At 38.0% G+C, this 26,935-nt stretch overlaps 1 protein-coding gene across 1 annotated transcript in view; it reads left to right on the top strand.

Moving 5' to 3' along the window:
• Nucleotides 1–26,935, top strand: part of LOC109072763 (homeobox protein cut-like 1) — a gene marked incomplete at its 5' end in the record, with an annotated part of 55,271 nt that overhangs the window by 10,457 nt on the left and 17,879 nt on the right. Inside the window, 13 exon segments of the mRNA XM_042755247.1 lie at nucleotides 2,581–2,718; nucleotides 4,702–4,864; nucleotides 5,444–5,511; nucleotides 5,630–5,696; nucleotides 16,924–16,972; nucleotides 18,159–18,219; nucleotides 18,222–18,250; nucleotides 19,004–19,008; nucleotides 19,071–19,254; nucleotides 20,507–20,565; nucleotides 21,779–21,830; nucleotides 22,599–22,695; nucleotides 24,609–25,337. Of these exon segments, the coding sequence (XP_042611181.1) occupies nucleotides 2,581–2,718; nucleotides 4,702–4,864; nucleotides 5,444–5,511; nucleotides 5,630–5,696; nucleotides 16,924–16,972; nucleotides 18,159–18,219; nucleotides 18,222–18,250; nucleotides 19,004–19,008; nucleotides 19,071–19,254; nucleotides 20,507–20,565; nucleotides 21,779–21,830; nucleotides 22,599–22,695; nucleotides 24,609–25,337 (1,701 nt within the window).

The following is a 26,935-nucleotide window of genomic DNA, read 5'->3' as shown; positions in this document are numbered from 1 at the left end:
ACACACACACACACACACATGAATCTAGCTGTGTAGCTCCACCCACATCTGCTGAGCGACAGGGAGGGAGGCAGACAGACAGACAGTGCCGCCTGGGCCTGTTGGAGCAGGTTGGACTGTCTGACTGCACAACTACTTAATACATCCCTAAATTATCACAATGCTGCGGTCTGGAGATCCCGGGCCAGTTCAATGGCGTGCATTTGACTACCTTTTTATATGTACGTGTTGTGTATTTGAGAGGGAACTGTATGTGTGTGTTGCAGGGTGTTGGAGTGGGAGGTTTAGTCTGGGAATGTCTGTTTCTATCTGTGAAATCTGGAGCTTGTCCAGTCCTGTCTATGTGTCTGTGAATGTGATCACAGCTTGACAAATTATCTTGTGATAGTTACACTGGTACACTGTGTAGGCCTGTTTGTGTGTGAGCATTGTGGTGTGTTAGGAAGTGTTTCAGGCACCTTAATGCCAACATTTAACTTCTTCACAAGACTGATATACTCTTTATAAAATCCATTGTTAATATTGTTTCTGAACTCTGATTGGATGAGACTCATAGAAAAAAATAACCGAGACAGGACTGAATTTAATTTATAAATTTTTATTTAGATTTATTATTTTACATTTATTTTTAATATATTTTAGTGTGGTAACTATATTTTTTTATATATATATTCTGTTGAGACTGATTTATGAGAAGGACAACTGAATTCACTCCTGAAAAATATACTGTATACTGTCTATATAACTGTGAGATAAAATGTGTTTCTTGTTTATACCCAAAAGATGTCAAAACATTGCTATGCAGCCATTGTGAAGTCAGGAGTGACTCCAGTATTCTGTTCACATTGTAACAGTAATTTAGAGGATTCACTCCTGCATTTAAACACAGTTGTCGCTTTAGGATTATTTTAATGTTTTTATTCACGTTTTTGCTTTTTAGAGGCTGAATGCGTCTCATAGATGTTCTATCTGTACTATAATAGATTTTAAAGCATGTAAATGTTCCCACTTGTCCTCTATAGCTTGTTTCAGGGAGGCTGCCCATCACTTAACTTCAGTTTAGTTTCAGACACCAACCTAACCGAAAAAAATGTGCTTGTGGTGTTGTGTTGTACATCAAATGACACGCATCCAAATTGATGTGCCTGTGTAAATCAGATTTGAATTGGCTGGTCATTTCAGTCACATGACAGTCACGTTCAGAATTGAGCGACAGACACGCGTGGCCGCCCGTCAAGCCGAGTTGAGCTGAAATGGCAGTTGCCACGGCTACAAAAGGGAACACACTAAGACAGCATATCATTCACATTCAGACTTCCTCTTGCAGTTTTTAGATATGACACACTCTCACGCACCACACATGCACATCACACATAACACACCCCATCAGCATTTCCTGTACCTTCAGATGAGAATACAGAGAGGGGGAGGGATGTGCGCCGAAAACTGCGATCTCGACTGTAGCTTCACGTGTACAGGAATGACATGTTTTTATTTTACATTCTTCTCTGTCAGCTTTTACGTTCTCCAACTGTACTCACGCTCTCTCTCTTTTACTCTCATGTTCCACAGGGGCTAATAAAATAGTTTGATTACATAATTAACTTGGCAGTCTCATTAAGGAAAATCAACGGGAACAGGGCCATAATTAGTCATATAGCAATTAGCGTTTGAGGGGGACAGACAGTGATGAAAAAGCATGTGTGTGTGTGTGTCAGAATGTTTTAGTCCTTTTGTGTGAAGCGTTGGCACTGGTCCCTCACCACCGCTGCATTCGACCCCCCTTTCACTTAACATCGCCATTCCTTTATGTAAGCAAAAAATTAACACCCTGGCAAATATGAATTAGTATAACTTACAACCTGCTAACCTGAAAGTTGTCAGCCTAATTGATTTATTTTTTATTACTAATTTTATACGAGATAAGAAATTATTTATTTATATTTTAATATAAATTATAATATATAAACTATTATTATATTTATTATATTTTCTATTTTTGTAAATATAAAAAATATTTATTTTGCTTTTCGTCTGACCTTAGTTTATTGTGGCCGTTCCACAGTTCTAAGATTATTCAGTGTTTTTCAGTTGTAACTTTAAAAGGATGTTTAGTTCATCTTTCTCAATAAATAATAACAATTATTTATGAATAATGAGTGCATGTTGTGTAATCAGTGCCCTACTCTAGCAGCAAATTACTGTTACCATGGTACATGTGAAGAAAACATGGTGCTTGCGTGATATCTGTATAAAATCAGTGATAACACCATGGTTCTTTTTGGTTCTTTTTTGTTAGTGTGATTTAACCGAGCAGAAGTTAAACCGAGGAGCTGGAGCATAGTGTGGATTTATTGGCGTGTTTTGGCTTGGTTTGTTTTTCTAGTTAACATTTTTAGCTGCGGTTGGCAATCCGCAAAAATGCAAAAACACTTTTAGGTATTTAGTTGAGCTGCACAGAGACTGGCCCACACTGATCTCCATACACTGAGCTCTCATTCACTGAATCAAACCTTTCACCTGCTCTGAACGTGGGACACCCGATATTCTGACCCATGTGTGTGCGGATGTGTGTTTCAGATCCTGTCTCGGCTCTGGAGGCAGCTCAGCAACTCCAGGTGACTGTTCGGAAGATGCATGACTTGGAGACGGAAAACCAGAGGCTCAAAGATACACTACAAGAGTACGAACGAGAAATTGCAGAGGTTAAAAACCAAGGTAACCACCAACTTCTCTATGCTGCTTGAAATGAAGGAAAACAACAACAACACATTTCCACAAAGCGAAATATGTAGAACTTCAATCACCTATGAAACAAATATGAAAAAAAAAAATATATATATCTATCACTTTTTATGAATTTCATATTATTCTTACTGACCCCAAACTTTTAAATTGTAGCATATCACCATTTACACACACACACACACACACACACACACACACATATAATAGCTTTGCTATTTCAGAAATAAGTTTTAAAATAGATTCAAATAGAAAAGTTATTTTACATTGTAATGATATTCCACACCATTACTATTTTGTTGTTGTTGTTGTATTTATTAACTATTCAGTCATAGCCTACTTTACACAATCCATTCTTGAAGGTTAAAATCAATTTTTATTAAATCACTTCATTATTTCCTGCTGAATATTTTATTGCCCTCAAAATTGTCACATAATTTACATTAAATGCCATTTGTAAGCATTTTTATTTTGTAAAACAGGATTTATATCTGTACCTAGCCAATTAAATGAGTTACACATATGTCATGTTGGCAGGCAGCGTACAGTATGTGTAACCACATAGACGGGGCCCTATTTTTGTTCAAATGAGCTGTAGTCATCTGAGCTCTATTTCTGTTCCGCTGCTGTTTCCTGGTTTTGCTTTTTTTTTTTTTTTTTTTTACATAAACAAGAGGGAGCATCGCTTCCTCACAGTCTGTGGAAATCCCCTAATCAATGCAGTTCAATAACGGCAATATTTTATTTGTCCCACACGAGCCGTAGGTACCGCCACATGCGATCTCTCTGTCACAGACACATGTGTGCGTGTACACACACACACAGGTGTGTTTCCGTCTGAGCGGTCCACTAGGTAATCCTTCCTATTCTACACGCTGATCTTTCTCAGGTCAGTGATCCTCCAGTCTCCCAGTGTTTAAAGTCCAGTTTAGCATTTAAGGGTCTAAAAGGGCTCTTGTGGGACTGCTGCTCATTGATTATGTGTCAGCGGTGAAGTGCTGGAGTTTAAATCACCGCAGATGGCTGTGCAGGAGATGGAGAGAGTAGGAAAAAGCTCTCTATCAGGGATATTTTGTGTGGATGTGTGTGTAGGCATGTAAACACACATTTTTCTGTCACAAAGGGGACTTTCCCTTGACTTCAGTTGTTTTTATACTGAGCTAATGAAATTTTCTATCCTCTTACCCTAATCATAAATGTAACTCTCTTGGTTTAGCATTTTCTTTAAATGAACATTTTACCATTAAATGAAAATTTAGTTTACTCACCAGGAACCGTTTCTAACCCAAATGACTTTCTGCTGTAGAACAGGAAGCAAGCAATTACAAAGAATGTCTTCCATGCCGTTACATTGCATCATTTTTGAACCTTGAAATTTCAAGTTGCAATTCAAAGGCACCAATAATGAATGATAAAAGTGGTTCATATGACTTGTGCGCTGGATTCAAAGTCATACAGTAGCTTTTGGTGAAAAAATCTAAGACATTATTCAGTGATAATCTTCCCTCAAGTGGGCTGATACCTTGAGAACTGCACTGACTGGATCATTGAGTCTAATTTTCAGTGAAAAATGACTTAAATTTTGGTTTGTTTTCACACAAAGATGTCACATGGCTCCATAAGAATTGGAATATAGTCATATGAACTACTTTTATGGTGCGTTTGTGTCCTTTTGAAGCTGCAGTCCCCATTCATTGTAACTGTCATATTCTTTATTGCTCCTTTTGTGTTCCATTGAAGAAGTAAATGATGACAGATTTGTCATTTTTGGGTGAATTGTTCCTTAAAGATATAATTTAGTATGTTTATTAAGTGGTTTTCCTCTTGGCCGATTTCAGGGTTTACTATCCTTGGGGGACAATTTGGCCCCACAGTGTAGACAAAACCTAAACCCCACACACCTGTAAGTCTCCACTGTCTGTCTATTTCATGCTTCTCTCTGTTTCTCTTCTACAGAAGTCACTATTAAAGCACTTAAAGAGAAGCTGGAGCAGTATGAGCATTCTCTGCAGGCCAAGAACACAGAGGAAGCTTCTGATCAGAACCAGGACCCATCAGGAAGAGAAGAGAGGGAAAGCAAAGGGGAAAACCTTCCTAACAACTATGCAGACAAGGAGAGGTTAGCCTGACTGTTGCACAAATCCGATACGGCATTAGTCTTCATGATTGCATAATGAATTCATAGGGCTGTGTTTCAAAAACTAGCAAGCTGCCTTCCTAGATAGCAGTTGACGCCAAATAATTCATAAGAACATAAACGCATAGCTTGAAAAACTATTTTCTCAGCTCTTAAGCAAAATGTTTGGGTATCATAGATGCGAAAATGGAAAATATAAAAATAAAATCGAATCTAAAATCTGAATAACTATTATAGTATCTTAATGATAATAAATTAAAACTGTAAAAAACAGTAGGCAGTGCAATAGGAAGCTCACTTTGAAAATATAGCTGTATGTCCACATTAGAAATATTTAGTCATTAAACATTAAAAATTTTATATAATAGCACTGCATCTAGTCATTTATTTATATGCACTGCATTAGTGATTATTCATATGTTTCATATCAGTTGCAGTACTGCAGTGGTAATGTGACTATCCTGTCTGTACATTAATATATGTTGGGAAATTTGTTTTAATTGTCAATGTACAGTTGTTTTAATAAGTTGTTTTTAATTCTGCTTTGAATGTCCTATGCAGTCAGCCACAGCAGAGCCAGGACAGCAGGACAGAAGACTTGGACATGAAAACGCAGTCCTTACAAACAGGTTTGCTAATGCATTAACCGTCAAGTTGGGTGTTTTTTGCAATTATGCATACATGTAATCTGACATAGTTAAAATCTTTAAGCCTGTTTTACTGACATGCATTTCATTTATTCCACAGCACTTGAAGCAACTCAGGCAGAACTCCATGAACTGAAGATAAAATTCGATGAAGAATCCACAGCAAAGTGAGTAGCCCGTTTTCATTCTGAGTGGACGCAGCAGGAGACAGTGTGGATTAGCACAGAAATGGCTCGGATTCCCCCTTCTGTATTTCGTTGACTGTCTGCTAGGCATGTTGTGTGCTTGTCTCACCTTTGCAACACACATTTTACCCACATTTGCGTGTCCGTACAGACACAGACAAACACACACACCCCTTTGATCCACACTAAAAACAGCTCATAATCCTACTGCAGACAGGTTTGATTATGGGGGAAAACACAGTGTGGTAAAATCACACCCTTCATTCATGGACAAGTTGATATTCAATAGTCCTCACATCCCGCCCATGATGCCTTTATGGCTATACGAGACTGAATAATGGATGACACAATCCTTCATGTCTCGCACGGATGCTCTGAGTGATTCTCTGAGAATCCTGTAATGAAGGGATTCGTACCATCGGCTGACATTTTGTGGGCGGCGAATCAGTTTGTGCATACATGCTTTTTGTTTGTGCATTGTGTCTGTTTGCCTTGATCTGGGTCATGCGTGTGTGTCTGTATGCGTCTGCATGTGTGCATTCTTCTCTCCCTGTCATGTGGTCTGGGTTAGGTGGCAATTTCCTTGTCTTGCTGTCACTGAGGAATGCATCCTGTTGCAGAGCGCGCTCGCTGCGGGCTGTTTCGGTGCAGTTCTCTGCACTGAGTGGCATAATTACACTACCTGTGATTAAACCAAACCCTGCCATGCCAGACCCCCAGCACTGTACAGTTAAAGTCAAAGAAGCCACTTTTTTTTTTTAGCACAGAAACCCTCTGTGGTGACCTGTGGTCGAACTGGAAGGTCAAAGCAGGGTTTATTTGAGAAAAAGACATGCTTCTGATTCCACGATCACTGCAGACACGGATCTAACGAGAGATAAATCATGCTGTCATGTTTAAGCACAAACATTTGAATATGGCTGTGTACGTGCATACAAACGCAAACAAGAAAGAGACACACGCACACACACAAGAAAACGCATTGACATTCCGTAACCATTGGCCTGTTTCCAATCCGCCCCGTCTCTCCCGGGGACTCTTACAGAGAGTGTGGCAGGTAAAACGTTTCCACTCCATTAGATCTCTTATCTGTTTCTCATTCTGGTGCTCCAGCTTTCTTTTAGCTTGTTATTTTATTAAGTAAATTTTTTTTGTCTGGGAAGTGTGACTGATTATTTGCAAAATTTATTGATTTTGCTGCTGATATGAAATGAAACAACACTGTTGATGTTGCAATGAATTTAATGTGCTGTTTATTGTACTTTTCCCTTCTCGTTCACGTGTGTGTGTGTGTATAGTTTAATAAATGTACACAGGAAATCTATTTTCTATATAACAATACATAAAAATGTCATAAAAACCAATATGTGCATGCATTTCAAATATCTTGTAATACAATTATAATTCATTTATCTATAGACCCGTTTTCAGTTAGTATACAATGTGACGTTTTTTCTGTGGGCGGAGCTTAGGTGGAGGCAGAAAGATTCCCCTGACTCTAGCTATGAAGTTTTGTTAGCTTGTTTTTAACAATAAGAAAATCAGATTTTACTTGAATATGTAAAGTTATTTGAAGAAGTTAACTTTAACGGACGAAACCAGACTAGCCGACCCATACACACTCACTCAACGGATGGACAATCTGACAGAATTACCTACGGTTGAGTGACTACCTGATACAGAAACCTAAAAATGTATAATAAAGAGAAACTCACCTGTGTCTATCTAGTCATGAAAGTGTATATATATTTTAATGCCAGCAGGCAATTTTTACAGCTATATGAGAGTTATCTGGGCCAAAATACAAAAGAAAGTTAAAAATTTAATGTGATGGATATATTATTATTGATATAAATGTATTGGATTTTGTGTATGGATTATGGATATCGATGTATGTATGTAATGGCCAAATAGTTATTTTAAAGTATACCTCCTGTAAATGATGCAAGTTTACAGTGACATTACATTACCTTTACATTACTTTACATACAGTACATTTAAAGTAAGATGTGAATATTTTCTAGAAATAAGAAATCCAGAAACTACTTACTGTATTTGATTATTCTTTCTTATCAAGTTCTTAAAAACTCCAGCTACAATCAATCCCAATGATTAAACAATTACAGAAGATTAAGCATATGAATCGTCAGTTTGATGTTTTACACACACGCACACAGATTTTCATACACGACGTAGGCTACTCTTGCATGTTTTGAGATGCATAAGAAATCTTTTGACGCGTAACACAAACCATAATCCATAACAACAAAAGACAATATATTTAAAATAAAATAAAATTCTTTATTTAAAATTCCACTTTTTTTAACATTATTTTTTTGACATTACTTTAAAGCTAAATATTGTCATCATTTAATCAAATTTTTAATTACTTTGCTACTAATAATTGGCAGTGTTTTCTGGTCTGCATGCTGTACATATATAGATTTGTGCTTTACACATCCTATTTTGCCTAAGCCTGAAACATCTATAATCCAGGACTTCGTCGTTGTTGTGATTACTGACTTAATGAGGTTACGTGATTCTGTGCATGTGTCTTGGTAGGGGATAAAGGAATCCCGCCCCCATCTAAGAGCCCTTTCCTGGCCTCAGGGTTTTACATGCTCCGTTAGCTCAGTTCATCCACAGTGACAGTAGGTGGATCTCAACAGCAAGGGTGCCGAGATGTTCGTGTGCGTGTATCGCATAGTTAAATAAACATAAGAATGTGTCATGCTCCGCAGTGCTCCAGTAATAGCCAATGAGAAAGGAAGTCCCTCGGCGGGCAGTTGTTCTGTGTTTGATGCAGGGCGGTTAGCTCTGGGTGTTCAGCAGGTATGGACACAAAATCCATAGTGTTAACCGATCATCACCCATATGAAGCGTGGAAATGTTTGCGGTGGTGCTTATTGAAAACTGTTAAACTCAATGTGGAATCGAATAGAATGGAATAACAATTAAGTGCAACCTACTGAAAAAAGTGTGATTTCATTGTTTTTCCATCTAAACCTTACAACTTTTTCAGTCTCTAAACTGACTTTTCTTAACTGCTGATGTAATCTAGGCCATGTGGGTCGAGAAAACTAATATTAATCATTGAAATCTCAACCTGCCATGTTTTTTTTTTTTTGTTGGATAGGAGAGTTACTGCTTGTTGTTTTTTAATCCAGTTTTCACCCTTTTAACATTCAGTTTGTCTTTAACTAGTCAGTCCAGTAACATCATTCCTGGATTTTGTCTCTCATATCCCTTCCTGTCGTCTCACCCTCCCCTTCCTCTTTCTCTTTTTTAGTTCAGTCTGAAGGAAGGATGGTATCAGCTGCAAAGAGAGTGTGTATTTGGTTTGTGTGTGTGTGTGTCTTGGGTTCAGGGTGAAAAAGAGGAGCAGGGTTCAGTCGAGCGTAATAATGGAATGCTTCAATTCGCTTCGCTGTTTGTATGCGAACCTCTCTCTCCCTTTCCATCTCTCTTTTCCCCTCCCCCACTGCCCTCCCCCAATATCCCTCCCCTCCCAGACGTGTTCAGGGTGGAATGTCCGCCTTTCTCACAGGCCCGCGAGGTGTCTGTCGTCCCAGCCATCTATCTTGTTCTCTCCCTCTCTTAGGGCTCTGTGTTGTGCTGAAAATTTTAATCCGGTTTCTTTTTCTTTTCCATCCAAGACTCTCCTCTCATCCCTCCTCAGGACCTCCTCATTAACGTCCTGCCAGCTTCAGTAACTACAGCTGGCACAGACACGGGCATCGGCCCATGCATGCCTGCACAAACAACACGCCAGTGCTGATACACAAAAACCGTTACAGTCTTTTTAAATGCTGAGGTGTATTTTAAACATGGTAAACATCAGATTTGGAGTTCGTATTTAACCTAGATGTCCGTATTTAACTTATTGCATTTAAATTTAACTCAACTTCTTTATATTTAATTTAATGTTTTCATATATTTAAATAACTACCTTTAAAATGTAGTGTAGTCATGATTTTTTTTTACTTCATGTATTCATATTTAACTCTGCGTTTTTAACTCGTGTGCGTATTTAACTTAGTCATACATAACACATTGGTTTTATTTTTAACTTAATGTTTCCATATTTAACTTTAACTTAATATTTCACATTTAACATTTTCAAAAGTAACTTAGTGTTTTGTTATTAATGAATCATTTACATTTAACCTTAGGTTTTCTGTTTAACTCAACCTATTATATTCATCTCAGTATTTAAATCAGGTTTCATTTCCATTTTCAAAATGTAACATTTTCATAATTAATTTAAGAATTCAGCATTTTTATTTTTAACTCAATATAGTCATGCTTAATTATCATATTTAAATGTTTATGTATTTATTTAAAATTGTTTATATTTTACTTAAGCTTTCCAGTTTAACTCAGTGTATTTAACTTAATGTTTTCATATTTAACTCAACATTTGTATTTAACAATCTGTTTTTGTATTTCAGTCAGCTTACTTGTATTTAATTTAACGTTTCCATTTTTACATTCCATTTTCATATTTAATTTAACAATTCAACATTTTTAAATAATTTTAACTTCATGTATTTGTGCTTAATGTTTTTGTATTTGACATACTACATATTTGGCGCTGCCTCAACATATAGATATTTAACATTCACTTAAATTTTCATATTTAGCAATCTGTCATATACAAACGTAATACTTTAACACTTTGATACTACTTTAATACATTGAGTGTATTACCTCGGGCAGTTTTAGCAATCCCCGGGCTCAGGGTTGAGTTTGTCATGCTGTGTGGCCTGTTGTGCTTGTTCCCAGCGTGGTTAAACTCTCTCTGGTTTCTCCCTGACTGAATTGGAAAGGAACAACATGCAATTAAAGTTGTTTCTCCTGCGCTGAAAGTGGCAGGTTGGGTTTTGCAGTGTGTCCTTTACGAGACAAATGGGCAGTAGATGGGGAGCTTACAGAAATAGCAGCTGTGTGTGAGGCTTGTGGAATTGCGTGCATGTGTGCAGATGTTGGATCGCGAGCGTGCGTCTAGGTGGGGATGTGTGCATGTGTTAAAAAGAGAGCGAAATGGAGAGAGACAGAGTGAATTTCTGTTTGTGGTTTTATGTGGGCTCTGCGTATATGGTGTGTGTGAGATGTAAACCGTGGAGAAGTGCACTGGGCCAGTGAGCTGGTTCTGGCATGTGAGAGCTGTGCACACTAATTTCTTCAGCTCCTGGTGACATGACAGTCCCTATGGGCTTGCGGCGACTGCGTGTTTGCTGTGAACATACCTTCAGATCCTTTTGTCTGTGATGTTACATGCACTGACTCGGATAAACAGCGCAGTTTGATTCCCTCAAATCCAGGCAGAAGAGCAACGTCAGGCCTGTTCACACCTCTCAGCCTTTTTTCGTCTCCGCATCCAGCGTGTTTTGCTTGACAGGGTCTCTGCTGCACTGTTGGTTGTGTGACATTTCGGAGGGTGGATTTTTGCTCTGTCTGATCCATTTGTCTGTACTCCCATCAGTGTGGCAGGTTTTGAATTACTGCGGGGAACACAAAGGACCTCCTATATCCTACCCACACTGATTTATCTGCACAGATCTACGCTCGCCGGCTGAGTGCAAAGAAAAAACATTTCATCTGTGTCAAGCAAGACATTTCCCATCCCAGAAGCATTGTTCGCTGATATTTCCCACAGTATTGTGCAGATGTATTATGTGGGTATATAGCTTCTTTAAAATAGAGCTCGGTGACACCATAGTACACTACAAACTAGCATGAATAGCTAAGCTAATATCTCTATCACTATGCTTATACTAATGGTTATGGGATTCTAAACCAAAAACCTTGTGTTAAACTTGGTGAAATTCGACCTGTATTATTTGTGGTATAAAAAAAAAAAAAACAGTACCTCACATTGTGTGGTTTGTTGTGGAAAGATATACTGTTGCTTTTCCAAGTGATAAAACTTGCAATGTTCATCTGGCCATCGATAAATCTGGTGCAAAAAATCCCATTACTGGAAGTCGCTGGCCTATATTTGTGGATCAAAAATTATAGAGTTGTTGTTGTTGTTTTTTTTTTTTTCAGTGCCAGTAAGTAACCAGCTTTAACAACCATATTCGACACCTTGCAAGTTTTTCACAAGGAAACACCTAATTTTTTCTTCATATTTAACTTAACGGTTCAATGTTTTCATATTTAACTCATTTGTGCTTAATTTTTTTGTATTTGACTTGATATTTTGACTATTTGATGTTTAGATTTACCTCATCGTTTTTTATTTAACTTAATATTTTCATATTTACCAGCATATTATATGCATAGTTAACATTTTTACACTTTTCTAAACCTTAAGCATTAAACATAGGTATGTAGTTTGACCTGTAATATTGGTGCTATGATATCTCTAATCATGCAACTTGTGCAATCTTTTTGGTGATTAAATGGGCAAAAAAATGACAGATGGTAGCTGACCAATATCTGTGAATCCGGATATTATAGACATTTGGGATATTTTGACTCTGGGCTAGTAAGTAACCATTTGGATGCCCTAACAACACACCCTAGTGACCACATACGTCTCATATTTCCTTCAGAAAATGTATAAATCTATTATTGGGAAGGTAGAGTATCTCAATCTATTAAACAACATCTTTAGTGTTTAATTTACTCTCTTGAAAACTCTGTAGGAGATGATTATACACCTGCGTGATTGCTGTCAAGACAAATTTGGGTCGATGATGTTTGTTATTTTGAGGGTTAGTAAGGAATGACACTTGAGGATGAGCTTTTTTATCTCCTGGAGGTCAGACACTCAACAAGAGGAGAAAAAAATCAAACCCTGAGGGTTTTCTTACCACCACAGCCTTCAAAAGGTTAAGAGAGGATGGGAGGACAAAAAAAACCCAGCAGGATAAAGCCCACACTGGCTCTATAAGATAGGGGCCAACTGGAGAAAGAAAGCAAAATGGAAATCTAATGGGCTAAATCTGTGAAATGTCGTACCAGCCCAGGGGGATTTGAGCCGCAGCAGAAACAAAGACACTGGGGAGAGAGAGCGAGCGAGAGTGAGTTCGAGCTAGATGGGAGAGAGAGAATTGCCTGAAAGAGTTGAATTGCAGCCAGAGGATGCATGTAACCTGGACCTCTCTCTCGCTAGCTTCGCCCGAGCGCCGAGTTAACCTCCCCTTTCTGACAGCAGTGCTGGATGGAAAAGGTCAAAATCAAAGCAGCTGGTTCTCATAATTTATCATGCCAGAGACGACCAAACTCAATAATCAAATGTAGTAAGTGTTTAATACGCTCTATTCATCAGCGGTAGCTCGTAGAATAACAAAAGAAGTTGTGTTTATATGTTCCTGGATTATATTCACACTGTTATTTCTTTGGACTTTCCCACATTGTAGCGTGTTCGTATGTAAATGATGAAATAATCTGAATAAATGATCTTTCAGATAACCTCTGGCCCCGTGTTCTGGGTGATGAAGAACATGCCGGATTTGAAGGCTGAGCTACGATGGGAGTTACACATGTCTCACACAGTTCTCGTCCTTATCTTTTCATCTTTAAAGGAGACATATCATGGAAAAGATTTTTTAAATTATTATAAAATTTTTTTGGTCTTTTGAAATAAAATTTCAATGTAGAACATTGATGCACTCTAACATGCAAAGCTCCCACTTCAGTCCACTTGAAACATCTATAAAAAAATGTTACAAAAATTGCGGATTTTGGAGCTACACCAGTACATAGAAGTCAGCCAATCATAGCTGAGCTCATTTGCATGTAGAATTCTTGAAGATACAGTAGCAAAAACAGGCTGTTTAAATATAAGGGTCAAAGAGAGGGCGTAACACTAAATTCTGATTGTTTTTTTGTGCAAGAAACCGTGACTAACATAAGTGGATTCAATACTATGAAAGTGTCGAATATGGCCCCTTTAAGGTCGTCATTTAATGTGTTTTTATAGTGGGGCCCATAAAGGAGGGAGTGAACATGAGCTGACGAGAGCAGAAATGAGAGGAGATTAGGTTATGCAGGTTCACAATCGTGTGTGTGTGTGTGTGTGTGTGTGTGCGCGCGCGTGCGAGAGAGAGAGAAAGAATGAGTGCCTCTTAACACTGTATTTTTTGTCTTCTGTGCCATGACGAGATCATGACACTGTTAATGCATAAAATAAACCTCTGATCTGCAGTCTTTAGGTTTAAAGGAGTATTATATTCAATAATTCCCAAATCTGTGCTGATCTTACGTTATTTAATGATTTATATTTAACTGTTTGGGTTGTTGAGTTCTCAGAGAGAAAGAAACTAGCTAAATATATGTATTTAAAAAATAAATATCTACATTATTGAACATTTTCATTTTAAAGTTAACATTTTCATTTTAAAGTTAAAGTGAAATTAAAATGGGCTATATTTACTTTCCTTAAATGTGCCGTTTCTTATTGCGAACAATTAATCTGTGCACATAATTCCAAATGTAAAACATTGTGGGCTATTTTAACAGCTGTTTACATTGTTTTAGCTCCATTCTGGTGTATAATGCCCATTTTTCTTCACAATCCAGTTATTTCCCAGTGGATAACATCAAGTCTCAGCCTAACATTTTTTTGTCTTGTTGAATATCCTGTTTCACTTTGAAATGTCACATTACAGAAGTAAAATGGGTTGTGAATGGGGTTCTATCACATTGACGTTAGAGAGCCATCGTGTGTAATTGGAGTGAATAATTATGTTTCAATAATAATTTGAAACAGTATTTTCACAGCACTCTTCACTTTTTTTTTTTTTTAGCCACACGAAACTCCAACGCAGCATCATCCATGATCGATGCCGGAGTCATGCGCTTAAAAGTGCGCACAAAGCCGAGTTAAGCTCATCTGAATCATTAAACCAAATCGTCTCTAATTAAGCTTGGCTGTTGAATTAATTTCAGCTGTGCTTGACTCCTCTCAGTTTGCAGTCACATGGTCAGAAATGTCAATGGGAGAACCGTTCGAGAGGAGAATACAGTGGGTGACAAATAATGAAAGTGCTTTTATCAGATTAAGGGCTCAGTATGTGGGCTAACACACAGTAGTTTCACTCGCTTAAAGATTATGTGTTGGTTGAATTTTTGTCTGTTTCAGATTTGAATGTCTGAAAACATCAGCTATGCTGCTTTTAAATTGTGAACACACTGAGTTTGGTAAAGATAGTGATGCAAAAATGGCTACTATAGGAGGGAGTAGTACCTTAGTACACAATGCTACAATTACATTATCATGTGTGAATGGTTTGAGTTAGGTCAAGATTGTGCTACAAAATCAAGCAAAAAAGATTTGTTGAATCTGTAGCCTAGCAGCTAGCATACATGCTACAACACATTATCATGTGTGAATGTTTTGAGTTAGGTCAAGATGTTGTGTTTACAAAATCAAGCAAAAAAGATTTGTTGAATCCGAATCTGTTTTGTTGAATCTGTAGCCTAGTGGCTAGCATACTATACCACATTATCATGTGTGAGTGATTTGAGTTTGGTAAAAGATTGTGGAACACAAGCAAAAATGGCTACAGAATGAAGTAGTAGCCTAGCAGTTAGCACACATGCTGCTCATTATTGTGTGAGTGAACGCTTTGAGTTTGGTTAAGATTTCGGTTCAGAATCAAACAAAAATGCTTTGAGCTTAAGATAATAGTGCAAATCTTTTGTTGAAGCTATAGTCTAGTGGTTAGCACACAAGCTACATGAAGTATGTGTGAACACTTTTGAGTTTGGTTATATTAGTAGTACAAATTCAAACCAAAAACATTTGTTGAAGCTGGAGCCTAGCGGTTAGCACACACCAATAAACAACACATTATCATATGAATGGTTGAGTTTGGTTAAGATACAAATCAAAACAAAAAGGTGAAGCCTAGAGCACATTAATGCTAAGTATGTAGTGGCAAAACATCTACTGAAAGAAATTTAAAGGTTGTCAAATATATTTTTTTGTAATTATGGCTAGCAGCAATGACTGGGCCATGATACCCAGCTATATTTTAAAGAGATAGTCGAAGATTCTGTCGCCATTTACTTACCCTCAAGCTTTTCTAAACCTGGATCAGTTTCTTTCTTCTGTGGAACACAATTTAAATTATTTTGAAGAATGTTGGTAACCAAACAGTTGATGACTTACATAGAATGGATAAAAATACTATGGAAGTCAGTGGGGACCATAAACTCTTCGGTTACTCACATTCTTCCTTATTTCATGTTCCAGACAGAACAGAAGAAAGAAGTTAATGCCTGTTTGGAACAGCTGAGGGTGAGTAAATGATGACCGAATTAAAATTTTTGAGCGAACTATCCCTTTTCCCTAATTCTTCATCCTGATATGGATTTGGGATCACACAATGTTTTCAGAAACTTTTTTCCCAATCACTTTTGGCCCTTTTTCTTCATTCATCTCATAAACAATAAAGTTCATTTAAAACCCAAAAAAGTTGGCGTGAGTGTTGGAAATGGGGCTATTTTTTGTTGTTTTTTTTTTCTCTTGTTCTTTTCCTGACAGAATGTTGAAAGCTGTATTTGAGTGACCAAACCACGGCTCATTTGAGATGCATGTTTAATGGGGACATACAGTTACTGTTAACCTTTCATTGAAAGTAGTTGTGTTTACACACCTAAGCCATGCCATTTGCTAGGCTGAGCTGCGCGCTAGCAGAATTGAGAATATTATATCAGATTAGTATGCATTAAAAGGAGTCTGAGGCCTATATTAGTGTAATCCCTCTGTTTTAACCTGGACTTGTCCATGTGGCTGAGCCGTGAACCCACTGCTGGGCTACACAGCTCACAGTCCATCGGATTACTGTGAAATCGAGAGGGGTTAATGGCCCTGTGTGTGTGTGCCAGTGTGCATATGGGTGAGTGTGCAAGTGTTCACATGCATGACGGGGTTATGGAAGTCCAACTGAAACGGCTGATCTCTACACAACAACACACGCATACCCAGATGCTTTCATGATGAATGCTCTCACAAACGCATCTAGCTGCTCGTAATTGCATATGCACACATGCAAGTGGCCCAGATGTGAGGCAAGATGCTGATTACCCGTTTTATGTTAATGTGAGGTCTTCTGTTCCACCTGGTCTGTTCCTTACGTGACCCCATTTTATTTACGTTGCATTATGTTTGCATCATTGTGTTTTACTGCAACAAACCTGTGCTACCATTTCCCTCCTGTCTGCGTAAGTAATGTGCGCCTTCATTTTTCAGGGCCAATGAGATTGAAGCGGTGATGACAGATTTGGAAAGAGCCAATCAGGTAAAGCCCATATTGTGTGATTTCTATTGTATGCAAATCTAAGACACAATAACAGCTTGTTTAGGTCTTTTATTAATGTCTCTGGTCTAATGGACTATACAGAAATTCAGTGCCAGATTGCAAATTTCTTTTATTAGCACTCAACTTTATTGGAGTCATATATATCCAAGTTCCAGATATCCTAATTTTCCCTCCATCTGCTTTCTTTTTGGAAGAAATCCATCTTTCCCTTGCTGTTTTTCAAGCGCTGAGGCCCCAATGGCTAAATCTAAATGGATATCAGATCTTTTATGTTATTCAGTTTAAAGATTATCTTGCCTTTTTATGGGTTTTGTGCATTTTGGGAGATATTTTTTACATTTTTATCATCAGCCTCTCCTTTTTTTTGCTGACCTTACATGTTTGAGAAAAGCTGATAGGAAATATTTTTTAAATGTAAGATTAATTTATCTACTCTTGACTTTTTTGCTTTCTTGCTAACATAATCTAAAAAACTTACAAAATTCTGAAATGTATCTGTTTTGTAACACTGTAAAATCAGTTTTTGCTTGTCTAAAAAATGATAAACTAAGTTTTATGTTTTTGAAAATGTAGGGCAAAGCAATAAACAAACACCCGAGTAAAAAGTTTATAATTTTGTTTTCATTAGCATTATTATTCTAATCAACAGAAAAAAGAACATTTGGTAAGACTTTTTTACGTAGACGTTTAGAATAAATTAGCAATAATTAAGATCATCATTACCATAAATGCATAAAGATGGTTGGATTCTGTGCAGCTAAAGGTTGAATGCTTTAAGCAGCTTTTACAATACATTTAACTTTTTTTCGAAGTCTCGTCATGAATCTAGCCATTTGTCTTTAGGTCGGGCATCCATTCTAGGGCAACAAATGAATTAACCCCACAATCTTTATTTAAAATGAACTCTGCGTGATTTGAATATTCTGTGAATCAACCAACCATACATACCTTGACACACTTTAGCTTGAATACTCGAGCACTCAGCCAGTAGGACTCATGTGAGTTCAGTTAACAGTTTTTCCAAGCCCAGCCATAAAAAAACAGGCCTTTGATCTTTTAGCTAGCCCCAGTCTTTACAATTTTCAAATGTCGGTCAATATAATGGTTATGTATCCTCGACTTAGGCAATTTTTAATAACCCATTTGTTCTGTTTGTGGCCCACAGAGGGCTGAGGAAGCAGAGAGGGAAGCCGTGAGCCTGAGGGAGCAGCTCACTTCAGCTAACCATCCAATCAGATCCAGAAAGCACCGGAAATGGTAAGAGTGAAACTCTACTTGCCTGTACTGTAAAGGGACAGAAGGAGGAGGGATGCATTCACATTGATGTTGTAAATACCTGTAGAATTGTAATGTTTATTATAACAAGCAACATATTAATAATATTGTAATATTAATATTGATAAATCAATTAGGGCTGCCAAAAAAAAAATCTTAATCAGGATTTGTAAATATTTGTAAAAAATATTATAATGCATGTATTAGAAGCACGAATAATGTCTGATTTTCAAATAATTTTGTAGATATATTTTTTTTAATATAATGCTTAAATATTGTTGTTGCTAGTGTGTGTTGCAAATAGTGTAGCCAGTTTATATTTGCAGGATAATTTATTATATTATAATGAAATATTTATTCATTTAAATATTTGATTATTTTTAAATAAATTAAGTAATTACATTTTAATATTCATTTATTTATAATGAATAAATAATGAAGGGGTCAATAAATTATAAATAAAAATCCATTAATAAATGTTAACAGCATTAAATATATGAACAATTAATCATAAATAATGTAATACTGTATTTAAACTATATTTATAATTATTTATGGAACAATTACAATGTACATTATAAGAGTTTAAGTTTAATGCTTTTAGAAAACCCTCATTATGCTTTGCTCAGTATATACACTCTTAACAGGGCAGGTTTATTTAAATATACATTTTATACAAAATAGTAATTCACATCGCAATGCTCAAGAACACAGAAGTTTGCCTTGGCCGAACAGGAAGTGTTACCATTTACATTGTCTGTACAGCGGTCTAAAATGTGTGTATTTTTGTGTACAGGACAAGTTCTCTGGAGGCGCTGTCTTGCAGCAGTCTGGAGGCAGAGCTGGGTGCGAAGGAGAGGGAGGTAGAGCGTTTGGCTGAGGACGTTCAGAGACTTCAGGCCAGTCTGGCCCAGCTCAGCGAGACCTCCACCAATCAGATCAGCCAGCTCGAGCAGCAGCTGAGCTCCAAAGAGGCCCTGTTAAAGGTTCAGTCAGACCACTGATTAATATCAAGTGTATTAACGAAAGACATAGGTAATATATAAAGTAGAGCATAATTTGAGCTCTGATCATGTGTTTAGACATTTAATGGTATGTGATTAGTTAGTGCTACATTGCATTGTACTCCATTACCTTGGTAAAATCGCTGTGCCATACAGAATTATATATAAGCATTAATGAAGAAGTGCCGCTCTTTAGTTCGCTAAACAGCTGTAGCAAGTACAAGTGAAAGAGCCTGGTCGGTCATTATAGAGCTGCAGCCATCTAAATCGCATTAACACTGGACTCCTGACACGGGCTGTTTTAACTCGACATTTCATGTTGGATGAAGCGAGTGGTCCTGCTCGTGGCAGCAGTCAGATCTCTGCTGTGCGGATGCAGGACAGGCCTGTAAATGTTGCAGCCGGCTCACACGAGCCATGTGACCCATGTAGTGAATGTTTAGAGTTTGAATGACAGCTGGTTGGATGGCAGGAGACTGAGCTGAGACGAAGCCATGGCTGAGCCTCACGCCGAGAGGACTGCTCTGATCTGGCTTGCCTGTAGTGGACTTGGCTTCTACTGCAAGAATCTGAGCATGTACAGTGCCGGGAGATTATTGTGCGCATATACGTTGGGTGTTTATCACAGAAACAAAATGGCTGATATAAAGCCAAAGTATATAACACAATAAAAAAAATATATATATATATCATATATTATATATATATATATAATATATAATATGTGTGTGTGTGTGCATCCTTGCTGAATGAAAAATAATAATAATTTCCTTAAAATCTTACTGACCCCAAACTTTCGAAAGTTAGTATATTAACAAATATATTATTTGAATTGAATATTATTTTATTTATCTTTATTTATCATTTTATTTTCTTTTATCAAAAAAAAATTCAGATTTTTATTGGTAATTTTTATTGATTTAATAAAATCTAATCTAATTTTTAAAGAGAAAGAAGTGTTTCATTGTTTGTACTTGTTTATATCATATTTAGTTCGAGCCCCTTAAAGTGATAGGTCACCAAAAAATAAAAATGTAAATCTTGTCAATACTCTTATGTCATTCCAAAACAGTATGCTCTACACAACTCTACACTGACAGAATTTGCATTGGAATATTCCTTTTAAAGTGTCTCTAGAGTGAATATTGTGAGATTTTCCATATAATATAGTTCATCAGTGACTCACAGGACAAATTTGATTATAAAATAGTATATCTGCCTTTTCCCTTCCCAGCAACTTGAAGAAAAGCTTCAAGAGCAGTCAGACTACGAGGAGATCAAGCGAGAACTCTGGTAAGTTTTGAAGCACTAATTCTGTCAGCGCAAATAATCCTGACGCTTCAACCTTTTCCCTCACATTTATGTGAATATTTTAGCATTATTAACATTATTTTAACGCTGATGGGATTGTTGCATCAACCTTAATGTGACATTCAAGTGCGTAATAGCATGAATTGGCTTTAAGGTGGGCCTAAATAAACAAAGGTTTTGTTGTTGTTTATCCACATACATAATTAAAGACCCTCAGACCATCCTTAACCTTTATCCACCGCTGCGTTATGCATGTATCTTCCCCGTCCTCTCTCGCTCCAGGGCTTGAATTGTGAGTTTTTGGTACCTGGTGGTCTTGAACTTTACAGTCAGACATACTGAATGTGATCTGATGTAGTTCAGCCAGATGATATATGAACCGCAGAGATCGCCAAGCTCCGTCTGTGCACGGACCTTTTCTTCCCATATTTTACCAGAAGGAATTTAACTCTGCGGTAATCTCAGTTCTGTTTAATAAATTCAAAGAACTTTAGGTATGCAAGGAGTATTGGGTCTTATTTTTTGAGAAAAGCGGATTAAGCACGCTTTGTTGTCAGAGTGGTTTCTGCTCGGGACTGAGGGATTGCTGCGTCTCATCTCCAGCCTCAGCTGTAATGAGGAGGCTAACGTAGTTTGCATCGGCGATAACTTAATTGAGTGATGTGTGTGTTTTTGGCTCGGCCGCTTGCCTGTGCTGTCGATGTGTGTGTTGGGAGGCTTCAGGAGATGTCTGGTTGTCCGTTGCATAACTTGATTTTAGGCGTAATATTCCCAATTGGGTCTTATAAAGCAAATAATCCATGAATAGAGGGTGTTGTTAAGATCTGTGCTGGTTTGATGATCGGCCTAAAAAGCCGCTTTGCTGAATGTATATTGATAGCTTGTTGTCTGCACATTCCACTGTAATATAATGAGTGTTTTCACCCAAAAGGCTTTTGAAATGGCCCCTGTTTATCCATAGATAACAGATCAGTGCTGCGTAGAGTGCAGCTAGGCACACAGGTTAATTTGAGTAACGTGATTGGAGGTGTCACAGGAATTTTCGAATTATGATACTGAACGCTGAGCCAGCGCTTATTAAGCTGAGCGGCGTTCAGTTCTTGACCTGATTTGGAAAGCGAAGGCTTCTGGATGAACTTTAGGCTTTGTGACACCATTTTTTTAATACGTAAACACTTTCTTTTACTCTTAACAGCAACCTGAAATCAGTGGAGCACAACTCATCAGATCATCACTCTTCAGTACAGGTAAGACGTCACGTGTTCAGAAAGAATGAAAAGAAAAGTTGATTGAATTGATTTGTTCTTCTAGATCATTGTAATAGTAAAAGGCAGCATGCTTTATTGCTTTTGATGTTTTGTAAATTCTGAATATTATGTCATGAATTTGTCCTTGTTCATTTCTAAAACATTATTTTTTTCCTTTAATAAATACATGTGAAAGAGCTGATAGTGGAGTGTTTTATTTTTTGTTCCTTCCTTCCTCCATTAACTTTCCTTTGGTTTGTTTCTTCCTTTATATTCCTTCTTTCTTCATTCCTCATTTCCTTTTTTCCTCTTTCCATTTCCTTCCTTACTCACTTCCTTTCTCAATTCTTTCCTTCCTAAACCTTTCCATTTGTTTCTTCCTCACTTTTTTACATTTTCTCTTCAATTTCCTTCTCTTTCCTCACTTTCCTCTCTTCCTTTCCTTTTTTTATTTAATCTGTTCCATTTCTCTTCCATTTCCTCTCAATTCTTTCCTTTCTAAACTTACTTTTTCTTCCTTCCTTTCTGACTTAATTTCACTTTCCTTCTTTCATTTCTTTTCTCAATTCTTTCCTTCTAAAACTTTGTTTGTTTCTCCTCCTTCCTTTCTATGACTTTACTTTTGTTTTTCTTCCTTCATTTTCCTTCTTCCTGTTTTACTTCATTCCTCACTTCCTTTCCCCCCTCATTTTTTGTTCCCTTACTTCCCTTCCTTTCCTACCTTCCTGTGTTTTTTTTTCTCACACCCTCATCCATCCTTCATTTTAGGACTCATCCAAGCCATTGGAGATGTTGCTGACGGGGAAAGTCCATAGCCAGCTGTCAGAGAGCGCTTTGAAACGACTGGCCAACAGTGACTTCAGTGGTGAGTTTACATGGTATCCAGCCTCTTCCGAGGTACATTAACCAGCCAGTCACTGGAAATTTGCGAAGTTGCAACTTACACACAGGAACTGGCATGATTTATTGATTCCTTTTTTCCAAACCTTACTTCGCCTAAAATGCAGCTGGACATGCAACATGACCTAATAAAACTTTCCGAACTTTATGGCTGTATGATTTTATTTTGCCCCAAGAAAAAAACAAACAAATATATATCGTAACAGATAATCCTGAGAGTGACGAGTTAGGTTTGAAGGCATTTTTGTTGTTAAGGTCAGTTCATCCTTTTCTAGAGGCAGCGGTATATTACGCTTTGGCTTGTAGGAGATCAGGTCACCTGGGGCTTGCATAAATCCTGAACGGCTAGCAGAGACCAGTGTGATAATTAGGCCTTATTTCCCTTTTCCTGCTCTTTCGACCACGCTCTGTGTGTGTAAGGTTGGAAATGTCATTACAGAACACCTCTGGACACCCCTGTGGAGATCATACATTTAATTTGCGTTTTAAATGTGACTTTCTATCACAAATTTTGCATTTTTAAACCTGGCATTTGCTGCTGACGGCAATGACTGAGAATCATGTGTGATCGTAGCATGTATCCGTCTCTGACAGCCAACAGAATTCTGTTGCGCTAAATATTGATTTTGCCACCATTGTATAAAGTGATGGTATTGTTATGGAAGCGCACACAGCAGAGGTGTTTTGTCATGGCAAAAAGGATAACTGTACTGACACTCACAAGCCCTTGCAGTGAACAGTCCCCACAGCATGAGCAGGTAGCCCACGCACAGTTGCCTGGCCTGATATCTCTGGACATGCCTGCTAGTCTACAGACCTCAGAGGAGATCAGTGTAAAAACCTCTGCCTGTGGCACACACACATCCACAACACAGATTTCCTTGAAGCATGCAAAGCAAGTCTTTGGGACTTTTTTCTGCTTGTTTTTTTTTTTTTTTTTTTTTTTTTTAGAAAATAACATTTAATGGACATTTTGAATTTATCTTAGTTTGATTTATTGGGGAAATGTAGATATGGCTGTGCACTGAAAACATTTGATGTAGAAGCTTTTTTCCACAAATTTCACAAACAATTACAGAGAAACAGCAAGTAACACATTCAATTAAACATGACATTTAAAAAAAAATTAAAGAATGTACTCTAAGGGTGTATTCACACCAGGAAATTCTGCTAGTTCACTTGGTTTGGTCCGGACCAAATACAATGTTCTTTCCTCCATTCCAGCGTAAAATAAATTTTTAGCAATTTAATTCGCTTTCACACTGCTCTTTTTGCAAGTGAACCAGAAATTGTAAACAAAACCACACGTGTGCTAAGGTCATCCATTCATTGGACAGAAATTCTCAAGTGTACCAGAGTTGGTTTGGAACCGGACCGAGACCACCTCTCCAGCTGGGTCTCGGTGCGGCTGTTTGGTGCGCACCCGAGTGCGATTGCTGTATTCACACCTGCCCAAAATATCCGCGCCAAGGGGGGAAACGAATTTGAGTTTGATTCAGTTGAACCAAACAAGACAGGTGTGAATACACCCTAATAATCTGTTTTATTTACAATGTCAAACATTTTTTGTAGTGTGGTTTGAATCTGATCTGCTACAGTTTCCAATCCCATTTCTGCTCTAAATGAATTCCTGTCCCATTTCCATTAATAAAAAGTGACAAATTGAATAATTTCAACATTGCATCTATATTAAGTAGCCATGTAATAAGTGGTGTTATGTACAGTAAATCGGCCAGTATCCCAAAATAAACACATTCAGGATGATACAAAATCACCTTCCAGGATTTTACTGTACATTTATCTCCTAAATATTTTTAGCAGTGGTCTAAATCAGTACCCATGATTTTCTCATTTTTCTTTTTTTTTTTTGTTCTACAGGATCAGTGGGGCGGAAAAGTAAAGAAACCACAGTGGAACACCCTCAGCGTCTTCCTGCCACTCCAGTCCCTACCACACTCCAGGGGTCCCCTCCTCCCCCCTCCCCCCAGCTTTTGATGAGGACGGGCACAGCTACCTCCGAATCTGCTGCCAGTGCCAACGGTACCCACCCTTTCTCCCCCACGGGCATCGGGCCAGACTTCTTTACCCCCGGCATGGCCAGCGTGGGTGCCACGTTCCCTCCGTTGGCTGGCAAAATGGCACTCAACTCTCTTCTTCAGAGGCAGCTCATGCAAACCATCTACACCAAAGCCCTCCACGACACTTCTCCAAGTTCTGTGCTCTTCGGGCCGCCCCATTACGCTACAACCAACTCTCTCTCCAGCCCCCTACCCCCTCAGTCGGCGGGCAGCCCGGAGGTTAACGGCCTGGCACCCTCTCCCAGCCAGTCGGAGGGTGCAGGCAGTACGTCGGAAGGGGAGGAAATGGACACGGCTGAGATCGCTCGACAGGTCAAGGAGCAGCTGATCAAACACAACATCGGCCAGCGCGTGTTCGGCCATTATGTGTTGGGTCTGTCCCAAGGCTCAGTTAGTGAGATTCTGGCCCGGCCCAAACCCTGGAGCAAGTTGACTATCCGTGGCAAAGAGCCCTTTCACAAGATGAAGCACTTCCTGTCTGATGAGCAGAACATCCTGGCACTTAGGAGCATCCAGGGCAGGCAGAGAGGTCAGTTACAGAGCAGATGATCTCCCAACGCACGTTTATTTTCAAGCATTATGTATTGGATTAAATAGTGCTCAGTTAACAGCATAGTAATTTCTGTCACATATAAGCAACTTAAAAATAGGCACACTGATGTTAGCAGTCTCACATTTAGAGCACATATTTCTTTAAAGAGTCAAATCAGATACTTTAAATAGTCAAATATGTGCAATAACAAGAGAGGGCAGTGCTTTGCGATTGCTGTGATCCAGCTGTACTCCTTATGGAAGCTTGTTTTTTGCCTCAGACTAAAAAATAAAACAGGTAATTGTGATTACATTTAAAAATAAAAACCTGTGGGAAATAAAGCATTGCATTTGTGAGATATAAAGTTACAATAGTTAAGATATGTTAGTTGTAATTTTGAGATGTGGAGTCACAATTGTGAGATATAAAGTCATGAGATATAAAGTTGCAATTGTGAGCTATAAATTGTTATGAAGTCATATTTGTGAGGTATGCAGTTAGAATTGTGAGGTGTACATTTACATTTGTGAGAGGTAAAGTCATGTTCATGAGATAGGAAGTTGCAACTGTGAGAGATGAAGTCACATTTTTGAGGTGTAAAGTCATATTTATGAGGTATAAAGTCACCATTTTTGTCACATTTGTGGGTTGAAAATCTTGCATTTGTGAGGTTAAAGTCACATTTCTAAGATCTGAAGTCTTATTTGTGAAGTATAAAGTCGCAATAATGTGAAATTAAGTCAAGAAAAAATAAAGTTATAAAATCAATATTTGAAGTCACGTGTGTGAGGTAAAAACTGGCAAGTAAAAGTCTTAAATATGAGAAATGAATTATGAAGTATATTTTCACATTTGTGAAGTATAGTCCTATTTGTGAGATATTGGGATTTTGGAGTTGCATTTGTGAGGTAAAAAGGTGACAGCTAAAAGCGTTTCTGAGGTATAGAGTTTCAATTAAGAGAAAAGTAGTCGCATTTCTGAGGTTAAAAAAAAAACAAACTCACATTTGTGAGGTACGAAGTCATAATTGTTAAGTATGAAGTCACAGTTACCTTTTTTTTTCTTTACTGTAGACAAAAACAGGCTTCCATGGTTCCCTTCCAATAAGCTTTCGGCTAAACTAACCCTTTCATCCACTATGAAATGGCGCACATAACCTTTCAGATTAGGAGTCCTCAGATAACTATATAAAGCCCACAGAGACTAGATACTAGATTCTGACTGAAACACTCAGTACTCAGTTGGCACAGGCAGCGTGTTGATTAGAGCTAAACTTCAGCAGTCTACCCTTTCTTTCATTTCCATCTCAGCCTACGGGTGAAGAGGAAGTTCAGGGAAGTTTGCGAGCATTATGTTTTGCCTCAAGTCTGTGCTTCACAGCTAGAGCGAACAAATCAAGGCCGAGCCCAGCATGAGCGAGAGTACTTGCATATGAGGGCAGTTGGCTGTGAATCCTTGAAGCCGTGTTGAGCCGAGTCTAAGTTTGTTCAGTCTAGCTGTGAGGCAGTAGTTTTGAAACCGAGCCGGAGCTGAAAAAGGCTGACTGTGCTGCCCGTGCGTCTGCACACAGGTTTGGAATGTCTTCAAGGGAGTGT

This window comes from Cyprinus carpio, unplaced genomic scaffold (genome assembly GCF_018340385.1).
Source record: "Cyprinus carpio isolate SPL01 unplaced genomic scaffold, ASM1834038v1 S000006658, whole genome shotgun sequence".
NCBI classification, from domain to species: Eukaryota; Metazoa; Chordata; class Actinopteri; order Cypriniformes; family Cyprinidae; genus Cyprinus; species Cyprinus carpio.
The sequence above is the reverse complement of the archived record's forward strand: the minus strand, read 5'-3'. Positions and strand labels throughout refer to the sequence as shown.